We start from the raw sequence: 25,387 nt of genomic DNA on the forward strand, positions 1-25,387 counted from the left end.
TCCGTGATACACCCAACTTCCTTCCATATTCAAAAACAGGGAAAGAAGATGGTCTGTTACAAAACCATTAATCATAATTTCCCCTCCACAAATCTGTGCTGACCCAGTTACCGTCTGGCCTGAAATGAACCTGGAGAAAATACAGGGATTTAATGGTGGGTCACAATAAATTTTGATTGTTAGGATGCTGCAAGCTTAAAACATTCAGATCATTGTTGAGTATATCTCAATGAAAACAGTACTTACTCTACGGGTTACAGTTGGGTCTCGTTGAGCTTTTGATATCAAATGTCCCAGAAGTGTATTAGTTCTGAGAAAATGAAGGCGGATGTTTGTTGCTTTTGTGAATTCTTGAAGACTAGGGGAATAAGTGAAGTTTTTCGCTCCTGGGCGGCCATTTACCAAAGATACCACAACCTAACAAAGAAGTAAGAATGGGGTTTTTTTTGTTAAAACATATCAACTGCGAGGGTCATTGGTGTCACAGATCAAAATTAATAAAAGAATTAAAAAAACCTTACTATTGTTTGTCAGCATATCTGCAGTAGCAACTACACATTTCATACTGAACCCAGGGAAAGCCAGTGCCCTTGGTCTTGGACCTTCCTGAATTCTCATTACCCATATGGCAAATTGCCAAACAGAAAATAAGTGCCTCTACCTGTTTTGAAAACAGTGGGTGCAACACACACAAAGTACAAGTTTTAATAGGGAAAAACAATAGGAGTAGTTGCAAATAGTTACATTAGCAGTTGGTAGTGTCAATGGGAGTTTTGCCTGAATAAAAACCATCAGGTTTTGGCTCTTTCCCAAAGCACATTTATTTTTGGGCTAAGGCACAAACATTACTGGAAAATCTTATTGTTACCAGGTCCAGTGCCTGGGCGCACATTATTGGTCCTTTGGAAAAAAGGACAGAGTGTTGCTTTAGAAAATCCCCTCACATGAAAGCAGGTTTATTCAACTTTCAAAGCAAAGGTTTCAGGAATTTCTTTTTTAAAGAAACAGATGACAGCAGCCTAGCACTCGTGAATCTCTATTAAATTAATAATCTAGTGTGCATGTACACAACTGAATATGAGAACTTAATTTACTTATAGCCTATCAGAAAACAGATTCCTATCTTCAAATGGCTCCAAAGCATGTAACATTGGAATGGTGACAGTTCTGGCTGCAGCACAATTCCTTTAGGAAATGTCATGGAGCACGTACTAGGGGAATGGCACCATCAGTGTTCTTCCGTGGAAATTACTCTTTACAATATTTTATTAGGAAAACTTTACAGCTATGTTAATAAACACATTCTACTTTAATATGTAACCACAACTCCAGATGCTCAGAACACTGGATAACTCCGTAGCTGTTCAGATTTGGATTTTAACCACATCAGGCATAGAAGCAGAACGTCCACAGGAGCCATCTGTACAGCCAGGAGTTCAGTATTCATTCAAGTAACACAAGCCACAGTTCTGCCTAGCAAGAAACAACAGCTAAATCCAAAGTAACACCTTCAAAACACATTATTAACATGCAACATTTTATATATACTTTTCCTAAATAGCTACTTATTCTTGAAAGGTAAATATCTGTTTCTACAGCCTTTGGTCCCACGAGGAATTCTGATGCAGTAAGTTCTGCTGTGTGCACTGGAAGTATTCAGAAAATGCAGTCAAGTTCTTCAAATGCATATGGCTAAAGTGTGGTACCTAAATCAACGTGATAAAAATCAACAGCGGTGGCTCCCATGGGGAATCTCACCAGCTACTTCAGTGTTTGGTTATGGATTAATTAATGTAGGTTCAAGCAGTCATAGAAGAAAAATTACTTCATGTTCTGGGTTTATACTGAAACAGCAAACTTCTGAAACTGATGTTGTTTGCCTCCAGAATTACACATTACTTTTCCAAAAGCACTTACCTCTCCATTTTCAAGAGGCAGGATGCGAGAATACTCTGTGGTGCAAAGGACATCGCTGTCCCTCATCACAGGGAGATTAGCGTCCTTTCCAAAACGGTCCAAACAATCTGCTTTGGAGTCTAGTCAAGTGGGAATGAAATTCATTTTATATGTGAAAATAAGCACTGTTTTTCAAATTTAAATTAAGAAATAAATATCCCCTGTTATTGAATGATGACAGTGGTTGCTCCACTCGGTGCAGAAGAACAGAAATTCCTAAACCCAAATAATTTCTCATCCTAAGTAATTCAGTGGTGCCCGACAAGGCATGGCATATTTCTCATATCATAAAAAAAAATCATAAATTTGCATTACATTAAGTTTGTATTCAATTTTGATTTTTGCAAGGAACTTCAGAGTCCTGTGGAATGAAGGACACTGCAGTTCTGATGTATCAGAAAAAAAAACAGAAGTCAAAAAACCAAGAATTCCCAACAGACTGAAAAGTATTGGTGTCCTGAGTCACATTTTCAAAATATGAATTTTTAGGTACATGTTTATTACTAATTCACTGTGGATAACTAAGACAAGAGAAATGTATTTGACCTTCAGTGTCTTCAATGCAGTTGAAATCCCCAAAGATCCAGCCCCATGGTCTTTTTCCTACCACTGGGCAAATGATTAAAGAAACCTATCCACAAAAGAGTAGCAACACAAGGATTGATACTCACGAGCAAAATATTGCCAGGGAGTGTAAGTTCTTCCAAAGTCCACTGATCTTTCTAAGATCCAGAGATCTGGACGAGGAGAATTTGCAAACTTGATAAGGATATAGGCAACATGGAAGAGCTGGTAATAGAATATACACAGAACTTATGAGAAGCTTTTTGAACTCTATAAAAAGTACTGCAATACTAAAATTAATGCCAATAAACACCTTTTCTTTACTGTAAAGTGAGAAGATTATCCTCTGCAGTTTAATTCCCATTAAATTAATGGGCCAGATACTCAGCTGGGTACCTCACCAGCCAACGTGCTCCAACACATGAAGAAAGCTGCAATGTAACTGTGTAAAATGACATCTCTCATATTTCAGAACAGGTCTGGCTGCACGTGACTGATTGCTTGGGTGTGTTAAGGGTGTAGTACTTAACCTTGAAAAGTTATAATCTCAACACATTATTGAACTAAAATATTTTTGCAGCATCCTGGTATGTCTGTGTGTTGTATTCCAGTCACTGAATTGTGCTTGTGGTCAAGGAAAGTTTCAGTGATGTAGCAGAAAACACACACACTTTTTATGCTGGGACTCCTTTGGTTGCATTTGACAGTTATCTAAGTCACCCATTCCCCCACCTTAAGGATATTTCTAGAAACTGTTTCCACTTGACAGACTTTCCAAGTAACAGAAGCAATATCCCTGATACTTAGGGACAGTCAATATTCAAGTGAAGCTGCACCAGAATTTCATGCTTAACAACCTCAATTCAGAACCATCTGCTCACAAGGGATTTTTATTTCAGAGGAAGCAAGGAGTTACCAGTCGATGGTTTATCAAGGAACAGCTGCCAGAGCCCTCACATCAAATACACCCATGCAGTTTATCACTGTTCAAACACTGCTAATGTAATAACTTTGGAACTAATTCTTAAGTTATTAGCCACCAAAGCACAAATGCATACAAGGTCCCAACCACAAACTGGCATGTGTTGCCATGTCTGGCCCATTCACTTGCCAGCTAGGATCAACGCAACAGCTGTCATACTGGCTGGGGCCACTAAGAGCCAAATGCAAATAGTGAACAACACCGTGGAGCAGATACCTTGGAAATACTTGTTTCTAACCAGTAGTGCACATGCCAATCCCATGGCTACAGGTGCATTGCAGTCATATGGCTACACGAATCTTCACACATCTATTTCGGACATCAGCTTCTGAGTATCAAAAGTATTTACAGAAGAAAGAAAAACCTCACAGAGAAATGAGAGGAATTCAAGGACTTCATGGAGCATGCTTTCATGACAATACCTCGCATTCCAGCAGAGAAAATGAAGTTTCTTTGTTGTTCATTTATTCAATGTAATACCTACAACTATTCAGGGCAACTGCCTGTTCAACACACACCAAGGCATTGCTGCACGACGTGCTGTACCTTGAAACCTGTCTTAGAAACTTGATATTTGCTGGATGTTGCTGATGTAAGTTGGTGAAAACTTAACTGGGGAAAAAAACTAATTCTCATGTTAGTGTTGGAATTTACCCTGCCTACTTAACGCAGCCTGACAAGCACCAACTTCACTGCATGTGCTACTGAATTAGGTACCCAAATAGCCAGACAGTATCTACATATGGAAGATGACAGAGTAGGCAACAGTATCGAGCAAAGTAGGTGGCACCATTCTGTTGACAGAACTCATGACCATGCACAGTGACTGCACAGGTGGAGTAACTCTCTTCAATTATGGACTGAAAGTTTCTACCGTGGTTGTCAGAAATAGGTGAATACTTTGGGGACTGTGGCAAGATATGCTCTTCCTGAGTTTCTGATACTCATTGCCTAAGTAATTTCTGCTACTTGACTGGCAAGTTTTGGAGTACAGACATTGGCCATATGGACATTACATGTCATCCAGTACAGCCATTCAGTGTGAAGACTGGTATACTCCCAAGAAGCATAACAGTCCTGAAATCCTAAAAAAATAATGCTGCATGTTCTTGGTTTTGGCCAGCTCAATCTTTTAGGCAACACTGCCCTGTTCAAACCAAGTTTGCATTTGGTAGGCAACTACCTATCCATTGATAGTCTTGCTTCCCCTATGTTTTAAGCTCTCCCGGAGTCCCATCCTTACAGGCGTATAACAAATATGGCTAACGCTCCATGTGTTGATGCAGATTTAATCAAGATAAATGGTTTAGAAAGCTCAAGAGTAAACAAAAGCAGCATACAGAAAAGATTTTGCCTTCTCCAGGACCTCACTGCCCGTAGTAACATTGTGGAATTATTACAACAACCTTCTTTCTACCTGCTCTTCAAAAAAGCAGATGACACCTGCTTCAGCTTGTCAGACAGTTGTATTCTTTTACTCAGATGCTACTCAAAGTGCTGGCACAACCAATCTTATCTCATGCTTCCACACTGATGAAGAAATGTGGGACAAGCTCACTTATGTATCAGTGTCACCCTGGACTACAAACTTTCATAAGCATCTAAAGGATAAAGTTACCACAACGTAATTTTTGGTAACTTTGGTAACTTGGCACACAATAGTAAAACAGCTGACTCAGCACTGAGCACCCATCAAACACCTGTATGCCACATCTGCTATGCAGCTGTGGAATGTGCTTAAGCCTGTGACTACTCAACAAGTGTGAAGTTGAATTACTGCCCAATATGCATATTGTACCAGGAACCATGCAACACTCTCTTCTTCCAAGCCTGTCAGTGCTTAAAGAACTGTGTCCCAGCACCATGCTTTGCGTATTTCCATCCAAACCACAAAAGGGAAGAAAAAAATATATGCCAAATATCAACTACTGTTGCATATGAAAGCCATCAATCCACATGCAGCTGACCTTACATCTCACAGTTTGAAATACCGTTCAGAATTGCACAGTCACATTGAGAAAAGGAAAATCGATAGGTCTTCATAAAAATTTAGTTAGCGTTTGCTAACGACGATCTATCACCTCAGCTTAGTCATCAACCCTATCATCTGTCCTGCTTCTGACTCCACATGGGTGCCAATGATTTGGTTTTGACCTGGATCAGAGATGCACCTAAAAATCCAAATTTCCACTGTTAAATACTAACCAAGTTGACAAATGCTGTCTCGCCAGATTTGATGAAGCAACAACAGAAGAAAAATAATACTTTGCTTACAAATAAATTCTAACTAAAGACAGAGGAGTAAACTTACTGGTGTAAGACCTAGAGAAGCAACCATTAAAACCAATTTGAATCACATATTCTAAGCTGGCATTTCACTAATTTAAATCTTTGTCCCATTGCATTGACAGAAATAAGACCTACCCTAAAAAAAACGGGGATAATAAAGCAGTGTTTTCCTTCAGTCATTCAGTTTTGAGAAAAAAAGGAAGTGAGTTTCTTAATTTTTGAAATAAATGTTTATTTGGTTGCTTTTAAGCAAAATTTATTTCATTAAAGAACAATAATTTTTCAAAAAGTGTTAAAATTTAAGCAAGAATTTAAAATAACTGGGTTTTTTGTGCATATATATATAAAATAGTTTTTTAGGAAATCACACACACAAAAAAATCTGAAATAGGGTCTAATCAAAATTCTGACCATTTTTTAATATGAATAAAGAATGAAGTTTATAAGTAGAAACAACATTTTGTTTCCAGTGATGGAAACAATCCACTCTGCAAATACCTGCTTGAAAGAGGATGCCTTCCTGTAAAGGATACAGTGTTCTAACACTGTATCCTGCTACAATCTAGCACCATGGGTCAAACCTGATTGATTGTTAACAGCTGGAATTGAACCAATTCCATATCGATGTGACCTTTTCCTGCTCACTCGAGTTTGTTCAGATTTGAAATGTTCTGGAACTCACAAAAACCCAGATAAAGTTGTGGGTTTTTTTAAATCATCCAGTAGAATGAGTAAAGCCTCTTCCTCATCTGAGAACAGAAATTAGAATTCACTGTTAGGAATTACCAATATTACATTATACAGATGGAGATATTTCTACAGAAGCCTTGACAGGTGAATTGAAGATTGAATTAAAAGAATCAATCCTGCTAATGACATAACAGTAATGATCTCTAATGGCATGCATGCTGTTTATTTTAACTCAACAGAAAGAAAAATTCATATGGCTCATTGTGTCCTCATGAGACTTCTAAAAATTGCCATAATTAAAAGCTTTTCTCTGTTTTTCCCTTAAAGGTTTGAAGAGCTCTTTATATAGAGGAATTTCCAAGATTTGTTTGAGTTCTAAAATACACTAGCAACCTGTTGCCGTTTTGCCTGGCTGGGTTATGGTGGAGAAGAGGGGTCTGCAGGGGTGGCTTCTGCGAGACGCAGCCAGAAACTCTCTGCAGGCCCGACAGAGCGAACACCAGCCAGGTCAAGGCCGGAGTCGTTGTTGGCCAAGGCCCAGCCTATCAGCAATGGTCACAGCACCTCTGGGAATCACATTTAAGAAACTCTGCAGGCACCACAGTTATCATCTTCCCTTTAGGTTGACAAAGGATAACAAGCCCTGGAGCATGGTCATAACAAGGACACAACTGAAGTCAGGTAGACCATCTATCTGAGGCATTCTATAGATCTCAAGATGGGTTGAAAAAAGATACCACAAGGATCCTTCTTCATGTAATCTGAATTGTAGAAGTATGGATAACACCACCAAAACTTCCATCAACATATGACTGTTCTACACTAGGCTTCTGACATTACCTTGAATAATTACACCGCAGTTGGAATTGCATATTACTCGGAAGACAGCAAGGTCCCTGTACTGAAGGACCTCAACAAAAGATAGCCCATGTTAGTAGACAAGCAAACTTTCTCTACTTGCTGGATATGTTAATTAAAAAAGTGAGAAAGAGGCAGAAATCTGATGACTGCTCAGTACATAAACTAAAGTGCATGGATGTGGGTTTATGCAGGAGAGGGATTCAGGGAAGCGTGAACTGCTCCTGAAGGTACCTTAGTGCCTCGGGTTGCACAAGGTTGTTGTGTGCACATGCATTAGTTTCTTAACATAACAAAGCCTTAAGGTCTTGAGCATTGATTTTTCTCAAAAAACAAGCCACAAAAGTAACAATCTACTTAGATGTACTATGGTTAAAATTAAAGGCTCTGATTTCTTGAGGTTGCAAAGAGGTCAGCACCCTCTTTCTTCAGCAGACTCTCAATAGAACTTGAGGCAGCCTTGCAGATCCAGAGACTGCCAAATACTGACTGTCTGGATTATTACATTCCCAACAATGTGTTTTGCAGATGAAACTGTTCTATAAAAAATTGAAACTAAGGAGAGCTAACCCAGCCTTTCTGGGAGCTGCCAACTACTCTTCTGGCTATATGGACAAGTAGCTATAGCAGACACGCAGAAAAAAATCCCATGTGGGCAGTATCTGAGAGGCAGTAGATCCCCTGAAGGCACTCCATCCAGTTTCACTGAGTACACTTATACACAGCAATGCTCACAGTGCACAAGCAGTCACAGGAAAGGCTCCCACTGCACACGCTGTATGCCAAAGACATCCCTTCCATGCCAGTTTCAGGGATGCAGAAGCTAGGAATCAGCTCAGGACTTTTAACATCATTCAGTTAGTGCTGTACATGGTGTATTTGTATGACTTTTTCATTTAGCTATACCTTGTTGGCACGTTAAGGGTTTTTTTTTTTTAAGTTGGTTTTTTTTTTCCTGTCACAACTGATGAGCAGCTCTCCATACTTCACAAGCAGTATTCTGGACAGAAGGAGTGCTTCCAGAAGCAAAAGGGTAGGCCATTGTACATTTTCAGTCAGTCCCTGGTCATTTTGCCAAGGCTGCAGGCAAATATATCAATGGTTGTCAGTTATTACCCTGAAATTTCTCATGCAGCCACTTTTCCAGTGGGATTTGGACAAAGACCAACTCAATGTTCATAATGATTTCTTACATGTGGTCTATTTCTTCACAGAACACTGAAGCTATTCATATGGAAAAGGATTTGTACGATCTAGAGTTCGTTTGTCCAAGAGATAAACATCCTCCTATGAAGGCTGCAGTCCAAAATAAAAAGAACACAGTAATACTGTCAGTGCTAGAAGGAAACACAGGGAAGTGTGGAGGGTTGGAGGCTATCAGTAGAGGTTCTGCTTTTACTATATTGAGTTGAAAGTGAGGTATTTAGGACAAAATACCACAAAATGAAAGTAATGTGTAGGAATGGGCATAAGAAGAGAAGTTGGAGAGGCAGAAGTACAGACACTGAGGGAAGCAAGATCAGAGTAGGAACAAAGACCTTCTTAAAGGGATGCTGAAGAAGAACTGGAAGAAGATAGTGTCAAAAAAGCTAAGCAGAGCAAGACTTGAAAGATTTTTTTCTCTGCATTTTGAGACTAATACCAAATTAATACCAAAACACAGATCTATTAATGTAAACACTGAGCAATTCAAAAAGTCTTTAATGAAAGCTTTGAGAAAATACAGTATTGGAGTATGTCTTAAATGATAATATAAAAGTAAGAAAGGGTATTTCCCTGATCAGGGCTGGCAGCTCAGCTCAGAGTGAGTTGCTTGTAGCATGACTGAGGAATAAATGGAGCTTCCATCACCTGATATAACTTTTAGAAACTTTTATTGGATGTCTGTTACTTGATCAGCTGAAGTTGTGTTATTCTAGAGTTCACAAGTACATTTACCTTATTGCAGTATGTGCCAAAATCAACTAACTTCAAAGCACAGTGTTTTGTGGCATGATCCCAAATCAGCTTCCTGCACAAACTGAAATACTCGGAACTGGAGTTCTTTCCTACGAAGTAACGCAAGACTCTGTGTGATATTAGCGTTCCTGGTTTTGGAATATTGCAATATTGTACCTTCCCCAGGTGTAAAACCCCTTTTTGTCCCCAGTGTGAACCACAACAGCAGAGCAGGGGGTCAGCACTGCGGCAGAGGCAAGGCTGTGCAGGAGATCCAGGGGAAAGGCTTTGTCTCACTGCGGATTTATGCAGTGGTTCTTGTGCCACAATTTCTTGGACTTCCCAGTGTTATTATAGAGGTTATGCAATGCCACTGCAGAGCTAGATCTAATTCCAGGGTCAGCAGAAATATGAAGTTTACAAGAGTAAAGAACAATGAAAGCAATGACTATTTTTGGAAGGCCAGTTCAATGCAGCTTACAATAGATCTCCTGCCACCTTCACAGTTTCTCCCTACAGAAGAAGAGCCTTCAGGACACTTTCTATTTTACAGAACTACAGTTAAAATTACTGTAACTTCAGAAATTATGTCAATCTTTTGTAGCTAAGAGATAAGAATGGTTAGCAATAGCTGATTAATACTCCCAACAGCAAATATTGTTTGTAAAGCTCTGCACACAAAGGATTGCTATCAAATAAAAAAAAAAAAACCTGTAAGCAATACCTACTGTATATAAGCAACGGAGAAGATTTGCCAAACTGAGGCTTTTTTACAAAATGTTTAATTGGCTGATAACCTTATAAGCACCAAGTCTTCCACAGGCCATGCCACTTATCTTAAATTTATGGTTGAGTCTCCTTCCCCTCTCTAATCAAATTACTAATTTGGACATTATATTCCAGAATGTCATTTATTTACAAAAGTGACTAATAATATAACTAGACCAAAAAAAACCAGCACAACTTATTAGTGCACAAGACCACCGAGTCTGAGCCTCTCAGCACTGTATTATTGCCACAAAAAGCACAGTAAATAAACGACACATAACTAAAAGCAACAATAAAAGCTGTGGACTGCACTTTTTGAAGCTTAGCATTTATTTTTCATCCTATGCTGTTGTGTTATCCTGAATCTTCTACTTCTGAAGACAGTGTTCAGGAAAATACCTGCAGGAATGTTACTGTAATATTTGCTGAGCATTAAGAAAGTGAAAGATGAGGGCACACCTGCTAAAATTAGGCAATCTGAAGAGTCAGGGGAAGGGCAATGAACTTCAGTCACACGTCCTGGATTCAGAAGTTTAAAATATGTTGAAAAGTATGTTGGAAAAATCAGGACCAATTAAAGGAATAAATGAGACTTCATCTGATCCAGGTATTTTTAAACAAGTCAAGAATAGCCACAGTATTAGCAGGTAGGTTGACAGGATGCAGAGACTGCCTCGGGGATCAACATCATAATTATGATTCAGAAGGACTGTGATGGATTAGAAATATAACTATAGCACAAAAAGTCAGTAAGGGAAGGTAAGCGGGGGTTTGCTTTAAGGTTTTTGCTTTTTCTCATATTACAAAGTACAGCAAAATGAGCATTTTTCTATAGATTTAACATCCTGAAGGGATTTTGACTTTCAAAATCACCCCTAGCCCTTGTGAAACACAAACAGCAGCAGGCGGGTTTTCTGGTCTTACTCCAGAGTAGCGAGAGCTCAACCTTCATCATGGTGCAACTATTCAATTAAATATTGTCATCAGAAGATGGCAAAAGGCTCCATTGGGACTCTGCTCTCAGTCTTAAAAGACATAATGGCAGGAACACGGCAAACGAAAAGCTTCTGACATTGCACCAAGTTCTGCTTCCTCTAATTGTGAATATTTGATGACCAACTTGCAGCTCAAGTCATTGCTTCCCTGCACGCATATGTAACCTCCTCTTTGTTATGTTCTGAACACAAACATTTACATATTTTGTTTGCAGAATACAGTGACTTGTGTCAAAGTAAAAAATGGGACATCTACTCATTAAGAAAAACTACATCCCTGCTACCTTTTTAGCATCACAGCCTGTGGTTCTGCAAGGTACTTAGGCACACATTTATTTTACCCCAAAACCCAAAACCTTCAGTTCAGCTCGCTTGAGGTGGAACTATACTCCAAAAATTGTCTCTTTCAACTACTGAGATAGTCTGTGTAACCAACACACGCCAAGCTCTTAGTTTTTAGGACCCTGAAATAGAGTGAATTGGGGTCTCAGTGTTTGCCTGTTTGCTTGAGTAGAATTGCTCTGTCTACTCTGCCCTCGTGAGGCCCCATCTGGAGTACTGTGTCCAGGTCTGGGGCCCCCAGTATAAGAAAGATGTGGAACTGTTGGAGAGGGTTCAGAGGAGGAACATGAAGATGATTAGAGGGCTGGAGCACCTCCCCTATGAGGAGAGGCTGAGAGAGCTGGGCTTGTTCAGCCTAGAGAAGAGAAGGCTGCGGGGGGACATAATTGCAGCCTTCCAGTACCTGAAGGGAACACACAAACAGGAGGGGAATCAACTTTTTAAAAGGGCAGACAATGGCAGGACAAGGGGGAATGGATTAAAGCTAAAGGAGGGAAGGGTTAGATTAGATATCAGGGGGAAGGTTTTTACAGAGAGAGTGGTGAGGTGCTGGAACAGGCTGCCCAGAGAGGTGGTGGACACCCCATCCCTGGAAGTGTTCAAGGCCACGTTGGATGGGGCCCAGGGCAACCTTGTGTAGATGCAGGCCTGGAGGTTGGTGGCCCTGACTGTGGCAGGGGGGTTGGAGCTCTATGATCCTTGGGGTCCCTTCCAACCCATGCCATTCTATGATTCTATGATTCTAAGTTATTTAATTTTCTTCTTCATTAGTAGTATTGTGCATTACTGTACAAATTTGGGGTGTGAGAATACTAGGGAACATGTCAAAAGTGAATGTCAAGTTCAAACACATCCCAAGATTAAGGTTTAACTGCCGGAATGCAGATACGAGATAATGTCTGTGAAGTGGAAAAAAAATTAAAAAAGGAATCACTGAATCCTACTAAATCTTTATCCATCCACCAACTAAAATTATCCCTTCCTGAGCACAAGACCTGAAATAATTTTGACCTTTGTGTTGGGTTTTCCTTGTCTCCAAGTAAGAGACTTCAGAGACACCTTTCCAAGTGGTACCTGAATAAAGCCAAAACACGTGGCCTCCTGCTTAGAAATCCTGTAGTAACTACAAGAATTTTAGAACATAGCAGTTGGTCTCCAAGGGGTCCTATGAGAAGAGGGCATACAGTCCACATCCCTCCTCTGAAGGAAGGAGGTTTCTCAGTTTACTCAACACATAAAAGATCAGTGTCTGACAGTAGGTCTTTCAAAGAATCTAACAAGTACACAGTGGGAACACCAGCTTTGGATGAAGCACTGTGCTACAGAAGTGGCTGATGATGATGCACAAGTGTTGTTGTGTGGTGTAGCCCAGCATATCTGTCACCAAATTACAGCCTGCAACCTAATCCTGCGTCTTCCAGAGACCAGAATGGATGGAAGAAGCTCAGAAGGAAAGGGCTGCTTTGCTGCTTTCCCATGCCTATTTACAGCGTCCTGCTCTGCATTGTGTCCCTACTCTGTATGCCTACCCTGAAAGACACGCTTCCCTACGGTTTGCTGGGAAAGAACGGCTGAGCAACTCACTTCACAGGAGCACAAGACGTTGGAGGATATAATGCTCCTCAACTCTGCAGCGTACCAGAAAAAGCAATGCAACTCAGAGGTAGGTCCAATCGCAGTGTGCTAGGCTAATGTGGATGCTGTCACCTAAAACTCCATCAGCTTCTATATAGTGAACCCTTCTTTCATGGTACAGTGAAGGAAAACAACCAAGAAAACAGGCATGTTATTAATTTAATCAATAGAAACACAAACTCAACAATCACAGTCATTTAGTTTAACTACTGATACTCTCTACCTTAAGTTGTCCAGCATTTCTGCACTGCCAGCATACTGTATCCAAAAACACTGGATTAAGTTATCCTCAAAATGGGAACCACCATGTGAAGGACATGAGCAGTAAACCCCCACATAATAGAAGAGATAAAAATGGATCCCTAAGAAAATGGCAGCGAAGTCTCACAGACAACCTTTATTCCCTAGTTATTTCCCCACTCGCTGTCTGCTAACTTGAAAGCCTAATAAAAAAACCCTGTCCTATATAATCAGTCAATATACAGATACTTCTGTCCAATATATATATATGCATATGCACATTATGCAGCCCCCAACATACATTTACAGCCATGTATTTTCAGCTGGTGTGAACTTGCAGAGCCTAAATAATTTCACTGGATCAGTGCCCAATTATGGCAGCTGAGAATCCGTCCCTATGACTTAAAACACAGATACAGAGGCTTTACTGTTAGCTACTTGTCTATCACCTGCCCAGGTGTTCATGTTATTGTCATATTACTAATTCATATTACACCAGTTTTGCTGTCCCTTCACTTTTAGATCATGTCATCATTAATTTTCTGTTCTAAGAAACTGTCTGGCTTGAAGATCTTGCTGGATGACAGAGAAACCAGAAGGACCCCTGAGGCAAAAGCAGACTCCAAAATTTATCCTTAAGATGTGTGAATGGCAGGAGATCGTGAAGCGTCTCTCTCTCTGTGGGCCCATGGAAAAGTAGAATATGAAATGGAAGGTAGAGCCCCAGTTTTAATTGAGCAACCCTCCTGCAACCTCAGAGTAACAAATTACAAGGTCTGTGTGAGAAAGCATAATGTGATTGTATCTGTGTGTTTCTGGTGGCATGAACCCACATAATCAAAATTCCCAAGGAAGATAAACACTTTAATAAAGGTAACTTGGTAAAAAATAAATCAGAAAAAAAAGGGTGTAGTGTTGGAAGTTGAAGTCACCAGTTCAAACACCCCTCCCAACTGCAAAGCTTGTATATAAATGCCAGAAATGATCAGACCTCACCTGAGAGCTTATTCACTCACCTGTCCCAGATCTAAAGTGACATTGACTTCATTGTACTTCAGGCCCATGGAAAGAGGAGGACTTTGCCACCAGCGCTCCGTGCCATCAATCGCATTGGTTACTGGGTGAGCTTTACTGGGATCAGCAGCATTGCAGTAATCACAGAACTGCCCCTGAAACACAAGCAGTTGTAAGAAAGGTCTCAGTTGAAATCTCACACACTGCAGGCACACGCTGTGGTTAGCTGAGAGTCTGAGCTAGAGTGACAAATGTTGACCAATAATGGGTTAGATTGTGTTTCTCTCTTTACATAGTGTAATTTTGAATACATCAACGATTCCCGTGGTGATAAAAGGACACACTTATACCCTGAAACACACTACATTTTGTGTTACAAACTCAAATTTCAGAAAGCTCTTTAAGTAATCTACATGAAGTCTTCATTAACAAATTTACCAATGCTCTGGTATAATGATCTATATTACATCTGCAGGAGTGTCTGAAGGAAATCAATAAAACAAAGATTCTTAAAACTGGAATAATACCAACACATCCCAGTGCACCCTCGGTTCTCCTAAAAGAAATATCCAGATCCGTACATGGCCTGGTATGAGCAGACCCCTACAAAATACACTATGTGTTAGTTGCCTCTAAGCTTGGTGTTACAACTTCAGAATACTGCTTTCATTTTTCTTATGCCGTTACATCGCACGCTGAATCGGAGACTTCTGAACAGTATGCCCTTGTGGAAAATGCAGCAGGTCCTAAAGACTGCACCCTTTACATTTCCATTTAAAGAATCCCATTGTATCCTCATTTGCAGAAGTCACCACCCAATTTCCAGTCCAGAGCTAAAGCCACACTCCAGAGATGCCCAGAAAACCTCTCTTTGATAGTGTTTAAAGCTCTTTATTCATCATTACTGTACAGAAGAGTACAAACTTCAGCAACCTTAATTGTCTTATAATTTGGCATCTTGACTTGCCCTGCAGGCAGTATTTTTATCTTCAAGAAACTGCATTTTACTCTAATTAGTTATCAAGGGATCTTTCTTCATTTGCCATTCGCTTACTTCAGCCACTGAGTGCAAACAAAAATGCTAAACCGTGCCAGGCACAGATCTTTGTAGAACTCCTGGTAGAAAAATTTCATTTTCATTGAATGGCAGCACCCTCTTAATGGTTACTTCAGCTGGACTGTTGCCTAATCACAGCCGGTGAGGTCTCCACACTGTGCTGAGCTCATGTCTTAAAATAAGATAATATTTGCGTTATTCCCTTTATCAACTAAGCATATTTTCACCACAAAGATGTGACACATCTTTTGTTGTTTCCACTACCCATGCTGCCTGGCATGAAGTGTATTCCTAAGAATTTTTTGTTTGTCGTTGCTGTCAGACTACCCACAGTGTAAAGCAACTGGAGCAATCATACTTGTCCACTTGTCATAGAGGAATAACACTGGGCTCTCACATTCTTGTGGGGTGCAGTCTTGCGAGCTTGGTGAATTTAAGATGTTTATCTCCAATAGAATTTGTTTAATATCTGCCATAGTTACTAATGGATTGGAAACTCCTTCACCGTTGTCATGTGATACAAATACACCATCTTGTCTCATTCAAATACAAAACATAGATCCTCACTGAATATTTCTGCATCAGCAGTTATAATTTCAGCACCTGCATCTCATCTGCATCTAGCAATGGTTCCACCCTCATCCTGCTCTTCTGGAAACCTGGAATATGATGTTTCCAGAAGACATGGCTACCATGAGCTGTTCTGATTCAGCGCTGCGGGTGTCAACCTGGCTGAGGATTAACTCTTGCGAATTCAAAGCTTTTTTGAGAGACCTACTAAACCCCCACGTGCATAGGGTGGTTAACTATGTCTGGGGATCATGTTCCAACACGATCCTCCTCCAGCTCTGTCAGAGGAGGTGGTTTGGCTGATTTTGGAACAAGCTACAGTACACCAGGACACCGCTGGGTTCAGACACGGCTTGCTGCAGCAGACACCACACCAGCCTGTGCGAGCTACGGGCAACACTGCTGGTTTCTGCAGTAACGACAAAGAACATCCTGTCACCCTCTGCAAAAATCAATGCACTGAGAAATCAGTCTACGCGCCAACAACTGCAGTTACTGCCACCTCACAGCATCTTCCCAGCTGGGATTTTCCTGGCAAATGCACACCTGGAGTTCTGACATACATACTACAACAGCACAAGCTTCCTTAAAGAGGTTTACAACATGCATGAGATAGGGTCTTTAGATCTAAATTCCCCTTCACACCGATTCAGGCTGGAAATACTCAGGAACCAGTTGTTGCTATGGCACTTTCAGCTCTGATGGGCAAAACAGCCTCGAAGAAGGGCTGAGTGAAGAGATAACAGTGAGGAGAACTGAATGCCAGCGTTACATTGACACACACCTGTGTGATTTCAGTGTTACCACAGCACTTGATCTGAACCCAAGATACCACCTTTTCTTTTTCTTTTTTTTTTTTCTTCTTTTTGGGCACACAATTCAAAGAATTTCATTGCAACAGCTGGAGTTTCAGTTATTTAAAGCGCATTCCAGCAGCCCTGCCAACAAGGCAGCAGAACAAAAGAAAAAAAAAAAAGAAAAAAAAGAAAAAAAAGGAAAGAAATTGTTGGACGGAGCGGCCCTTCCCTGCTTGCCAGTGGCAGTATCTCAGGCAAGCCTCACTCAATCTATCAGTGACAAGCTATGCCTCCTTTCCAGGAGACAGGACCTCGGGACTTTGGTTTTGGCAGCAATGCATTGGGTAGGCAGTTGTGCATTTGCCGGTGACCTTGACACCCTCCTTGCCCCTGGTTCTCCTGAGTGAAGGAGAAATCTGGAATCACAGAATCACTAGGGTAGAAAAGACCATTAAGATCATTGAGTCCAACTGATCCCATCCTATGCTAAACCATATCCCTAAGTACCTCATCTACCCTTTTTTCAAACACATCCAGGGAAGGTGGCTCAACCCCCTCCCTGGGCAGCCTGTTCCAGGCCCTGACAACTCCTTCAGTAAATTTTTTTTTCCTAAAATCTAATCTGAACCTGCCCTGACACAGCTTCATGCCATTTCCCCTTGCCCTATCTCCTGTCACCTGGCTGAAGAGACCATCACCCACCTCTCTACAACCTCCTTTCAGGGAGTTGTTGAGAGTGAGAAGCTCTCCCCTCAGCCTTCTTTTCTCCAGGCTACACATCCCCAGATCCCTCAGCTGCTCCTCATAGGATTATGCCCTCCAGCCCCTTCATCAGCCTGGTTGCCCTTCTCTGGACTTGCTCAAGGACCTCAATGTCCTTCTTATGGTGAGGAGCCCAGAACTGGACACAGTACTCAGGAGTGAAGGAGTTGGCTGAAATACACCGGTGTGGACCCACAGATGAAAAAGTCTCACCTGTGAGCTATAGAAAGCGACAACAATGAAGGATTTGTTCACTATTTAATACCTAGCAGTTCTGCACCCACTGGCAGGGCAGGACAGGTATGCAGGTAAATTTTAATTCACACCCGCACACCACAGCGAATGGGTTGGCAGACAAAACCAGGTATGCCATTTATCTATCAGCTGCTGAAATATTTTATACTGCAGTGCATCTCTTCACTCAACACTGTTCTTATTAAGTCATTGTCTTGCTTGCCAATGGGCCAAATAAGGGAAACATGCTGCTTTCCACAGTGTATGGCCAGCACTGCCTTACAAGCCTTGGCTGAGCTTCCCACAATGGGACTGTCCACCCCACCAATCACCTTGCAAAAGGGCTTTAAATGACCTCCAAATGCTCTTTCTGGATTTGCTGGGTACCACAGGCTTCATTAGGAGACACATCACCAAATGGCAAGCTAAACAAGAGAGGACGATGGAAAAGCAGCAGAAATGAAGCTTGGGGCTACTCTTCTTCCCTTTGCCTTATTTTCAGGGCTTGGGATAGCATAGGCAGAAGAGCTTCTTGCTCCCTTCATCACAAAGGATCATCCTTCACACCTTCTTTCCTATTTCACTATTCATACACCAGCAGCTCCGTAGAGACCCCAAAAGGGAGTGACTCTAGTCTATGGACCTGCTTTAACTTGGCCGTCGCCTGACACAGCGGCTGGTGTACCTATTACATAAGAGCCACATAACCTTCCCTCAGACTCTTAAGAAACAACATGTGGATACTTTTGCTGATTAAAAATCCTCCTATGCAAGCTCTGCTTCTGTAGGAGTTTAATGCACTTCTCTCCATTTTCCACAAAACAAGCAATTCTCTTATTCCCGGCGCCTCTGAACTTGTGAGGTGGAATGGCTTGATAATACCTACATTGTGCTGTTACCAAGTTTTCCATGGCTGGATTTCCCTGGCCTTTTGAAACACTTTCCAACCCTTCTTGAACCACAACAAGTCCTGGTAAACCACAGAAGTATTTATGTTATACATTTCAATGGGGGTTTGTTACAACCAGAGGGAGAGACACTGCTGTGTCCCCGTTTACCCAAACGCTGCAAGAGGCACAAAATGCTCCCTTGTGCCAGAGCTGAGTTATCAGTAGACCTTCTGGGAACTTGAATCGGGCATGAACAATAACTACTCTGTAGTCTAGGGCTTGTAAGGAAAATATTTGACAAGAGGAACTCCCTTTCAAGGCTCTTCCTATATACAGCCAGTTGGGTGTTAGTACATAAAGGGAACAGCTACAAAAGACCATCGACGGCAATGCGTCACACTACAGGCTTTGGTCCACTTGCTTGATGTGTGTCCTGGTTTCAGCCAGGACAGGGTTAATTTCCTTTCTAGCAGCTGGTGCAGTGCTGGGTTTGGGAGTCAAGATGGGAGCAGTGCTGATGACACATGGATGTTTTTAGATGTTGCCAGGCAGTCAGGGACTTTTCAGCTTCTCATGCTGCCCTGCTAACGGGAAGGCAGGGGGCACCCAGGAAACTGTGAGGGGCCACAGCCAGGACAGGTGACCCAAACTGGCCAAAGAGATATTCCATAGCATAACATCACGGTCAGCATAAAGGTGGGCTGGTGGGGAGGATGCACAGTTTTGGGGACGGTCCAGTTTCAGGACAGCTCTGAGCTGTACGGTCTGAGTTGTGAGAAACTGCATTGTGATCATCAGTTCTGTGTATCTTGCTATAATTCCTGTTACTGTTATTTCTCCCTCTCTTTTCTGTTCCAGGAAGCTATCTTCATCCCAACCCATGAGGCTTGCCCTTGTCTTCCCGTTTTCCCCACTAAGGGGGGGAAAGCAAGAGCATGGCTGCGGTGCTCAGCTGTCAGCTGGGGCTGAGCTATGATGTGTTTACCTGGCGTTTCATTTCCTGATTTTAGTCACTTCTGATATTCCATGGCATGTTAGCATGAGACTTCACCACAGCAGCAGCTAAAGCACGTTGCTGACAATGTGGCAGAGACAATCAGGCTTGCCATTCACCCAGTAGTGTGGTTGTTTCAAGCAATTTTAAACATGGGTGTTGCATTCAGTACGAAAGGATGGATGCATAAACTCCAGACATGGGTTAGAAACAGAGAACCAGTTTCCTCACATTGCAACCTTTCTTTGTAACTTTAGTTTAAGAACGTAATACCTGTGACCCAGTTTTCCTATTAGTAAAACTGTGTATTACTCAGCCTGTAAGCATCTCCAAAGCACTTTGAGCTTTTTATGACGGAGAGCACTACACAGATGCAATGCAAACTGAGCTTTCATGTGAGGCATGGCATGGCAGGGAGAGAAGTTCAGGGCAAAGCCCACTGCTGGCTGTGGCTGCCTAATGAACTGTGAAGGCAGGATGTGTGATGTGCATGCTCCCTTCTGGCACATGACAAGGAGTATATATGCTGCACCTTATTAGTCCTCCCCCTCTGTCTTGAGCATCTGTCCACATTTAAAAAAGAGAAGAATTCCTATGCATTGTAACCTCTTCTGAAACCAGATATTATTTCACTATGCAAACATCTCAAAAGATTTTGAAATGCTAACCCTTCTTCCAAGATGCTAAAATTTACTTGCATTCTTTCTTGTATTGCCTGGAGTCAGAAACTGGACCTTAAAGCTTTTGAAATCCCTTCCAAATTGCAGTTTCATTCTGGCTCTCCTCCCACCAAGGGAATACGAATAGAACAGCTTTGGGAGGTCTGGAGCTTTAGGAGGTCTGGAGCTTTAGGATCAAACTGATGCTGAACACCCATTGCAGTGCATCACAGAGTTCGGTGCATTTGTTTCTTCTTCCTCACACTCTAACCAACATGTCCATACAAAGGAAATGTACGAACAGACATGTTCATACCAAAGGAAATATGTATTTCCATCAACCATTTGCCAGGAGTTTTGCTGCTTATTGTTGTCTTTCTTGTGACTGGCACAAAACGCATGCAATTGTTTCATACTATGATAGGAGGGAACATTATCACCCTCACTGCCCTGTGTGCTTACGCTCCCTGCCAGAGTTCCACGGACGCTCTGGCTTCCTCCCACAAGCAAGGCATGGCACAGACGACGAGCATCACATTCAGTGCTTACAAAATACCACGGAGCCACCTGACTAAACCCGGACCTCTCTTCCCGCTGCCCCCAGAAAGATGCCCGCCCTCCAGTGAGAGGTTACCCGTGCAGTACGTCCCCATCCATTCCCCCCTCAGCTCACTGCTTCGCTCCCAGAAGCACCACACCGCTCTCCACGGACCAACCACCGCTCGGGTACTCCCTAAGGCACCTCCGGTCCGCCGGGGGGACGAGCGGCTCAAGCATCCCCGGGATCGGCCGCCGCACCGTGGGCACCGGGGCCGGAGAAGGGGCGACAGCCGCTCTCCGCAGCGGAGGCGGAGATTGCCGGGCCACCTGCGGGCAGTGGCGCTGCCGCTCACTTCCACCCCTCCCAGCGCTGCCCTGCGTGGTGTCCCGCTGCCCCCCGCTCCCCTCCTCCGCCCGGGGCACACGCATAGCCAGGAGAAAGCGCTGGAGGAAATGAAACCACGGGTCCCAGGGCAACACCCGCACCCACAGAGGGGCCGGGGCGACCCGAAAGCGACCTTCTCCCGTCCCCGCCAGCCCGTTGCCTGGGAAGGCTGCCTGGCACGGGGTGCGAGGAGAAGAGGGCCCTGACGCCGCGACCCCTCGCCTGCCCGGTTACCTGGATGGCGTGCCCCAGGGGGGCGGCGGCCGGTCCCCCCACTAGCTTGCAGTAGAGCTCCGGCCGCCCGCCGCCGCCCGCCGCCTCCCCGCAGGTGGCCGTCGCCCGGATGCTGGCGGCCGCGGCCAGGTTGAAGTACGGCGGGTAGAGGCTGAGTCCCATCCCGCCGGAGCCGGGGGGCTCCGTCTGCGCGGGGCAGAGGGTGAGGAGCGGCGGGAGAAGCGCCCAGAAGATCCAGGAGCCCGGCGCCACGGCCATCCTGCGCCGGGCTCTGCCCTCGCCGCCCCCAGGGCGGCCCTATAGCTACGGTGGGCGGGCGGGCAGGCCGGGCTGGGAGGCGGCGGGAGAAGGCAGGGGGCTGCCCGCAGTCTGCCCGCACCTCCCTGCCCGCACCTCCTCTGCCTGCCGAGCGCCTGCTGGGGCGGAGCGGGGCGGGGCGAGGCGAAGTGCCGGGCGGAGCTGGCCGCGTCTCACACGGCGTGCGGGTGTGCGGGACGGGGCCGCGGGACCAGGGGAAGGAAGGGTCTCCGGGCCGGTGGCGTTGCCCCAGGAGTGTGACCTGCTGCCCAGTTCCGCAGGCACACGCCACCCCCCCCTCGCCAGCCCGTGGTTCAGCCGGAGCTGTCCGATGCTCCCTTCGTCCGTAGCACTTGTGCGGGGTGTGCGTGTTCGTGCTTTTAACGGACCCTGAGGAGACCTCAGAGCACTCCACGCCCTTAAACCGTGACCTTTCGTGTCACATATGGGCAGTACAGTGAAGGTTTCCCATCGTTCTCTTCGCACAGGGCTATCTCCACCCTGTCTATACCCTGCTTCTGTCCGAGGGTCGTTCGGGAAGACACCCTGTGCAGCCGTGCTGCCGAAATCGCAATGCCTCTCGCTATTGCCAGCGCTCTGAGGCTGCTGGAAACCGTGCAGCCTGCGCCACCCCACTGCGATGCGCAGCCATCCAATGCATTTTCCTCGGGAAATGGGTGCTCCTGCTCATCCAGGGCTGACAATGTCTTTTTTAAGGTGTTGGTCACGGGCTTTGGGTAACACAGGAGCTGGAAGGGAGGCTGCGGAAGGAGAAGGAGGCTTGACAGCCATGTCATCAATTTCAGGAGTTGCGCTGCTTTAATGACATTATTGTCCTAAGTTTCATACCTACCCACATTTCCAACCCAACACACATCCAGTGCTCAGTTATCTTAATAAATGTGCCAGATTCAGGCACAAAAATATGGCTAGATACAAATACTTACAATATTTTACTAGTGATTCATGTGACTAGCAAAATATTTTGTAACTTTATGAGGGCTTTGCTACATGCTGCACTGTAGTTGCAAGGGAAATCCCTGTTACGCTCTTTCAGGAAGCACCAGCCTCAAGGTACTGATTTTGTTTGATAGAAGATATCAGTGTACTTGGTTTTGTGCCTCTATAGCTTGAGCACACCACAGAGACATGTCTGTAGGAGACTATTTTTGTGTCCTCCATAGAAAAGTCAGCTTTCATAAATATTGCAAACCTAAATACATCATATTTGGCTATTCTCTCCATAAATGCTTTCAATTTCCAGAGCAGCTTAAAAATACTCTCCTTTTCTGACTGACTTTGTGGAAAAGAAATTATTATATTGCACATATTATACTTCATAAATACTAGAAGTGGTTTGAATGCAAACAAGCAACACCATCCTCAAACATTCAATTAAACACAGTGCTCCATTATTATCGGGTCTTTTTGACCTATTTCTTGAAAACCTGTTACATCCTAAGTATAAGCTCCTGAAGCATATCAGTTTTTGCGAATGGAGATCTGGAAGTGGCCTTTAAATCCAGAGCATTAAGCTCTTATTTGCCATCTATCAACTTCCTGAGCATCCTTGTCCTCTGTGTTATTAGAGGAATTACATCAAATTGAATAAAAGCTGAGCAAAGCATGTTCCTGGTAGTAGCATTTGGGTAATTTAATGGAAAACCACTATAAAATGCAGTATTTAGAGGAACCGATGTAGATGGCAATTGTGAAGATTACAAAACCTTCACAATCTCTTTCAGACTAGTCAGATTTTCTCCAGCCTGGGCATTTGGTTAGCACTCTGAAAGATACTGCTTCTGCATATATCCAACCAGCTGTGAAAGTTTTTCTTCCCTTCAACCAGAAAGAAACTTACTGGCTGTCACATCAATTCAGGTTATCCTGTACATTCCTTCAAACTGGACACCAGTGGTGGGATTGTTGATTTTAATGATGAGGCACCTTTTGCTATGAATATTTTAAATTGAAATTACTGTGAAGGAAATAATCTTTTGCTATTTTTGACACACTCCTTGCACAGACCCCTGCTTCTTCATGTGTAAGGATTGTAAGTGGCACTTTTGTGTTTCAAGTTCTGAACCCTTCTTCTGCACCTCTGTCCCTGGTCTCCACAATAAACACCTGGGAAGGGTGATCAAACTAGATTTGATGAAGCTTTAAAAAAAATCACAGAAGGTACTAAAATACAGAAAATAAATGCCTAAACTAAGAATTTGAGATGGAGAGCTAAATCCTATGCCTACTGGAATCTGATCCAAGCTTTCTTTGGCTGCACTTGCAATACCTGAGTATCTCTGGAAGAGTTATGTGAGTAGTTCAGGTAAGGTAAGGAAACTTGCAAATGTTCAGAAAATTAGCCTATCAGATAGGAAACAAGGAAGAAATCCTCCTGTTCCCTTCCTCATAAAACTACGTGCATTTTGCCTAACATATAGGAGATTTTTAAAAGTTTTATTTGCCTTCTGGGTGATTTTTATGTCCTTTTATTAAGCCTTTTGCCAAACAAGGGTTTTTTTTATTCAGTGTGTTTTCTAGAAATGGAGGCTAAAATGCCACCACTTTGATTTTCTTGGAAAACCTCTAGTGATGCCTAAAGATGTGGGCAGGTTTTAGGAAAAGTGTTATGACAGCTTTTGCCTTTAACTCAAAGCAGTTGGAAAAAGAAAAATGTTCATAGCAGCATTCTCAACATGGGCACCCAATGACTCGATTTCTGTAAAAAGTCTAAGTGACCAAAAACTATTATGCAGAGACACTGGAGCTGGGCAAACCCGGGGTGAATCATGTATGCAAGCAAGGAGACAGGAGCAGGCCTATGGGTGTGTTAGTGGAGATGACAGAGCGACCTGTTGCTTGCAGATGGAAATTATCTAGCAGATTGGTCTTTCTGTCGTGATAGCGTTGTGCAGGCTGCTGTATGGCTGTGCGCAGGCCTGGCTTCCTCATGGCTTTAGGACCACAGGAAGGAAGGGTAGACTAAGGAGCATAGAGAAGAGAGACTTTTTTTTTTTAAGTGCCACTTTCCAAATTTCTAAATTCCATATCTTTTTTTTATTTCAATTTGAAGTCAAATCCAAAGCCATCAGAAACCCACAGAAAAGCGCTTGCTGATTTTGTTGAGCTTCAGGTCAACCTATCTAACATAGGACTTCATCCTGTAAAAAGGTCTGTATCAATAATTCATGGGATGATACTTCATCTTCCCCTCATGTTATCTTCTGTTGTAATTACAGGTTCCAGAAACACAGATAAGAATTCATCAGCTGGCAGCTCTCAGACATCAGAAACCACCCTTCTCCAGCAGCCTGCCCTTTTTCCCTCCCAGTACATCCTCTCCCCTTTTATAAGGTTTGCTTTCCTTGTTACTTCCTGTCTGCAATAAGTAGACTTTGTTACTTGACAGATGTTGAGTGCTTTATTAAATAAATGTAGGCAATTGAAAGTGATTCTGGGTCCGTATTATTTTAACATAAATGTTTATGTTAGATTAGTAGGCATTTACACTACTACAATTATAGATTGTTCTTTGTGTTCACACTTTCTCTTTTAAATTATGTTCATTTAAGAATGGATTTAAAATTTCAAGTCAACAATGTTTGCTCCAAAGTAGCCTTGCTGATATAATTTCTGTTTCATTCTCTTTCTGATACAGACAGTACAGCACATCTCATCTCATGCTGCCATTTTGTAA

General features: G+C 43.0%; 1 protein-coding gene across 1 annotated transcript in view; it reads right to left on the reverse strand.

The window, feature by feature from the left end:
• LAMA3 (laminin subunit alpha 3) overlaps positions 1-21,651 on the reverse strand; it is a gene marked incomplete at its 5' end in the record, with an annotated part of 119,417 nt that extends 97,766 nt beyond the window's left edge. Inside the window, 5 exons of the mRNA XM_084260250.1 lie at positions 247-417; positions 1,918-2,036; positions 2,628-2,745; positions 14,274-14,426; positions 21,394-21,651. Coding sequence (XP_084116376.1) covers positions 247-417; positions 1,918-2,036; positions 2,628-2,745; positions 14,274-14,426; positions 21,394-21,651 — 819 coding nt within the window. The remainder of the gene's footprint in view (positions 1-246; positions 418-1,917; positions 2,037-2,627; positions 2,746-14,273; positions 14,427-21,393) is intronic.
• Between the last annotated feature and the right edge of the window lie 3,736 nt (positions 21,652-25,387).

Source organism: Gallinula chloropus (assembly GCF_964237585.1).
Source record: "Gallinula chloropus genome assembly, chromosome: 2".
Classification (NCBI taxonomy): domain Eukaryota; kingdom Metazoa; phylum Chordata; class Aves; order Gruiformes; family Rallidae; genus Gallinula; species Gallinula chloropus.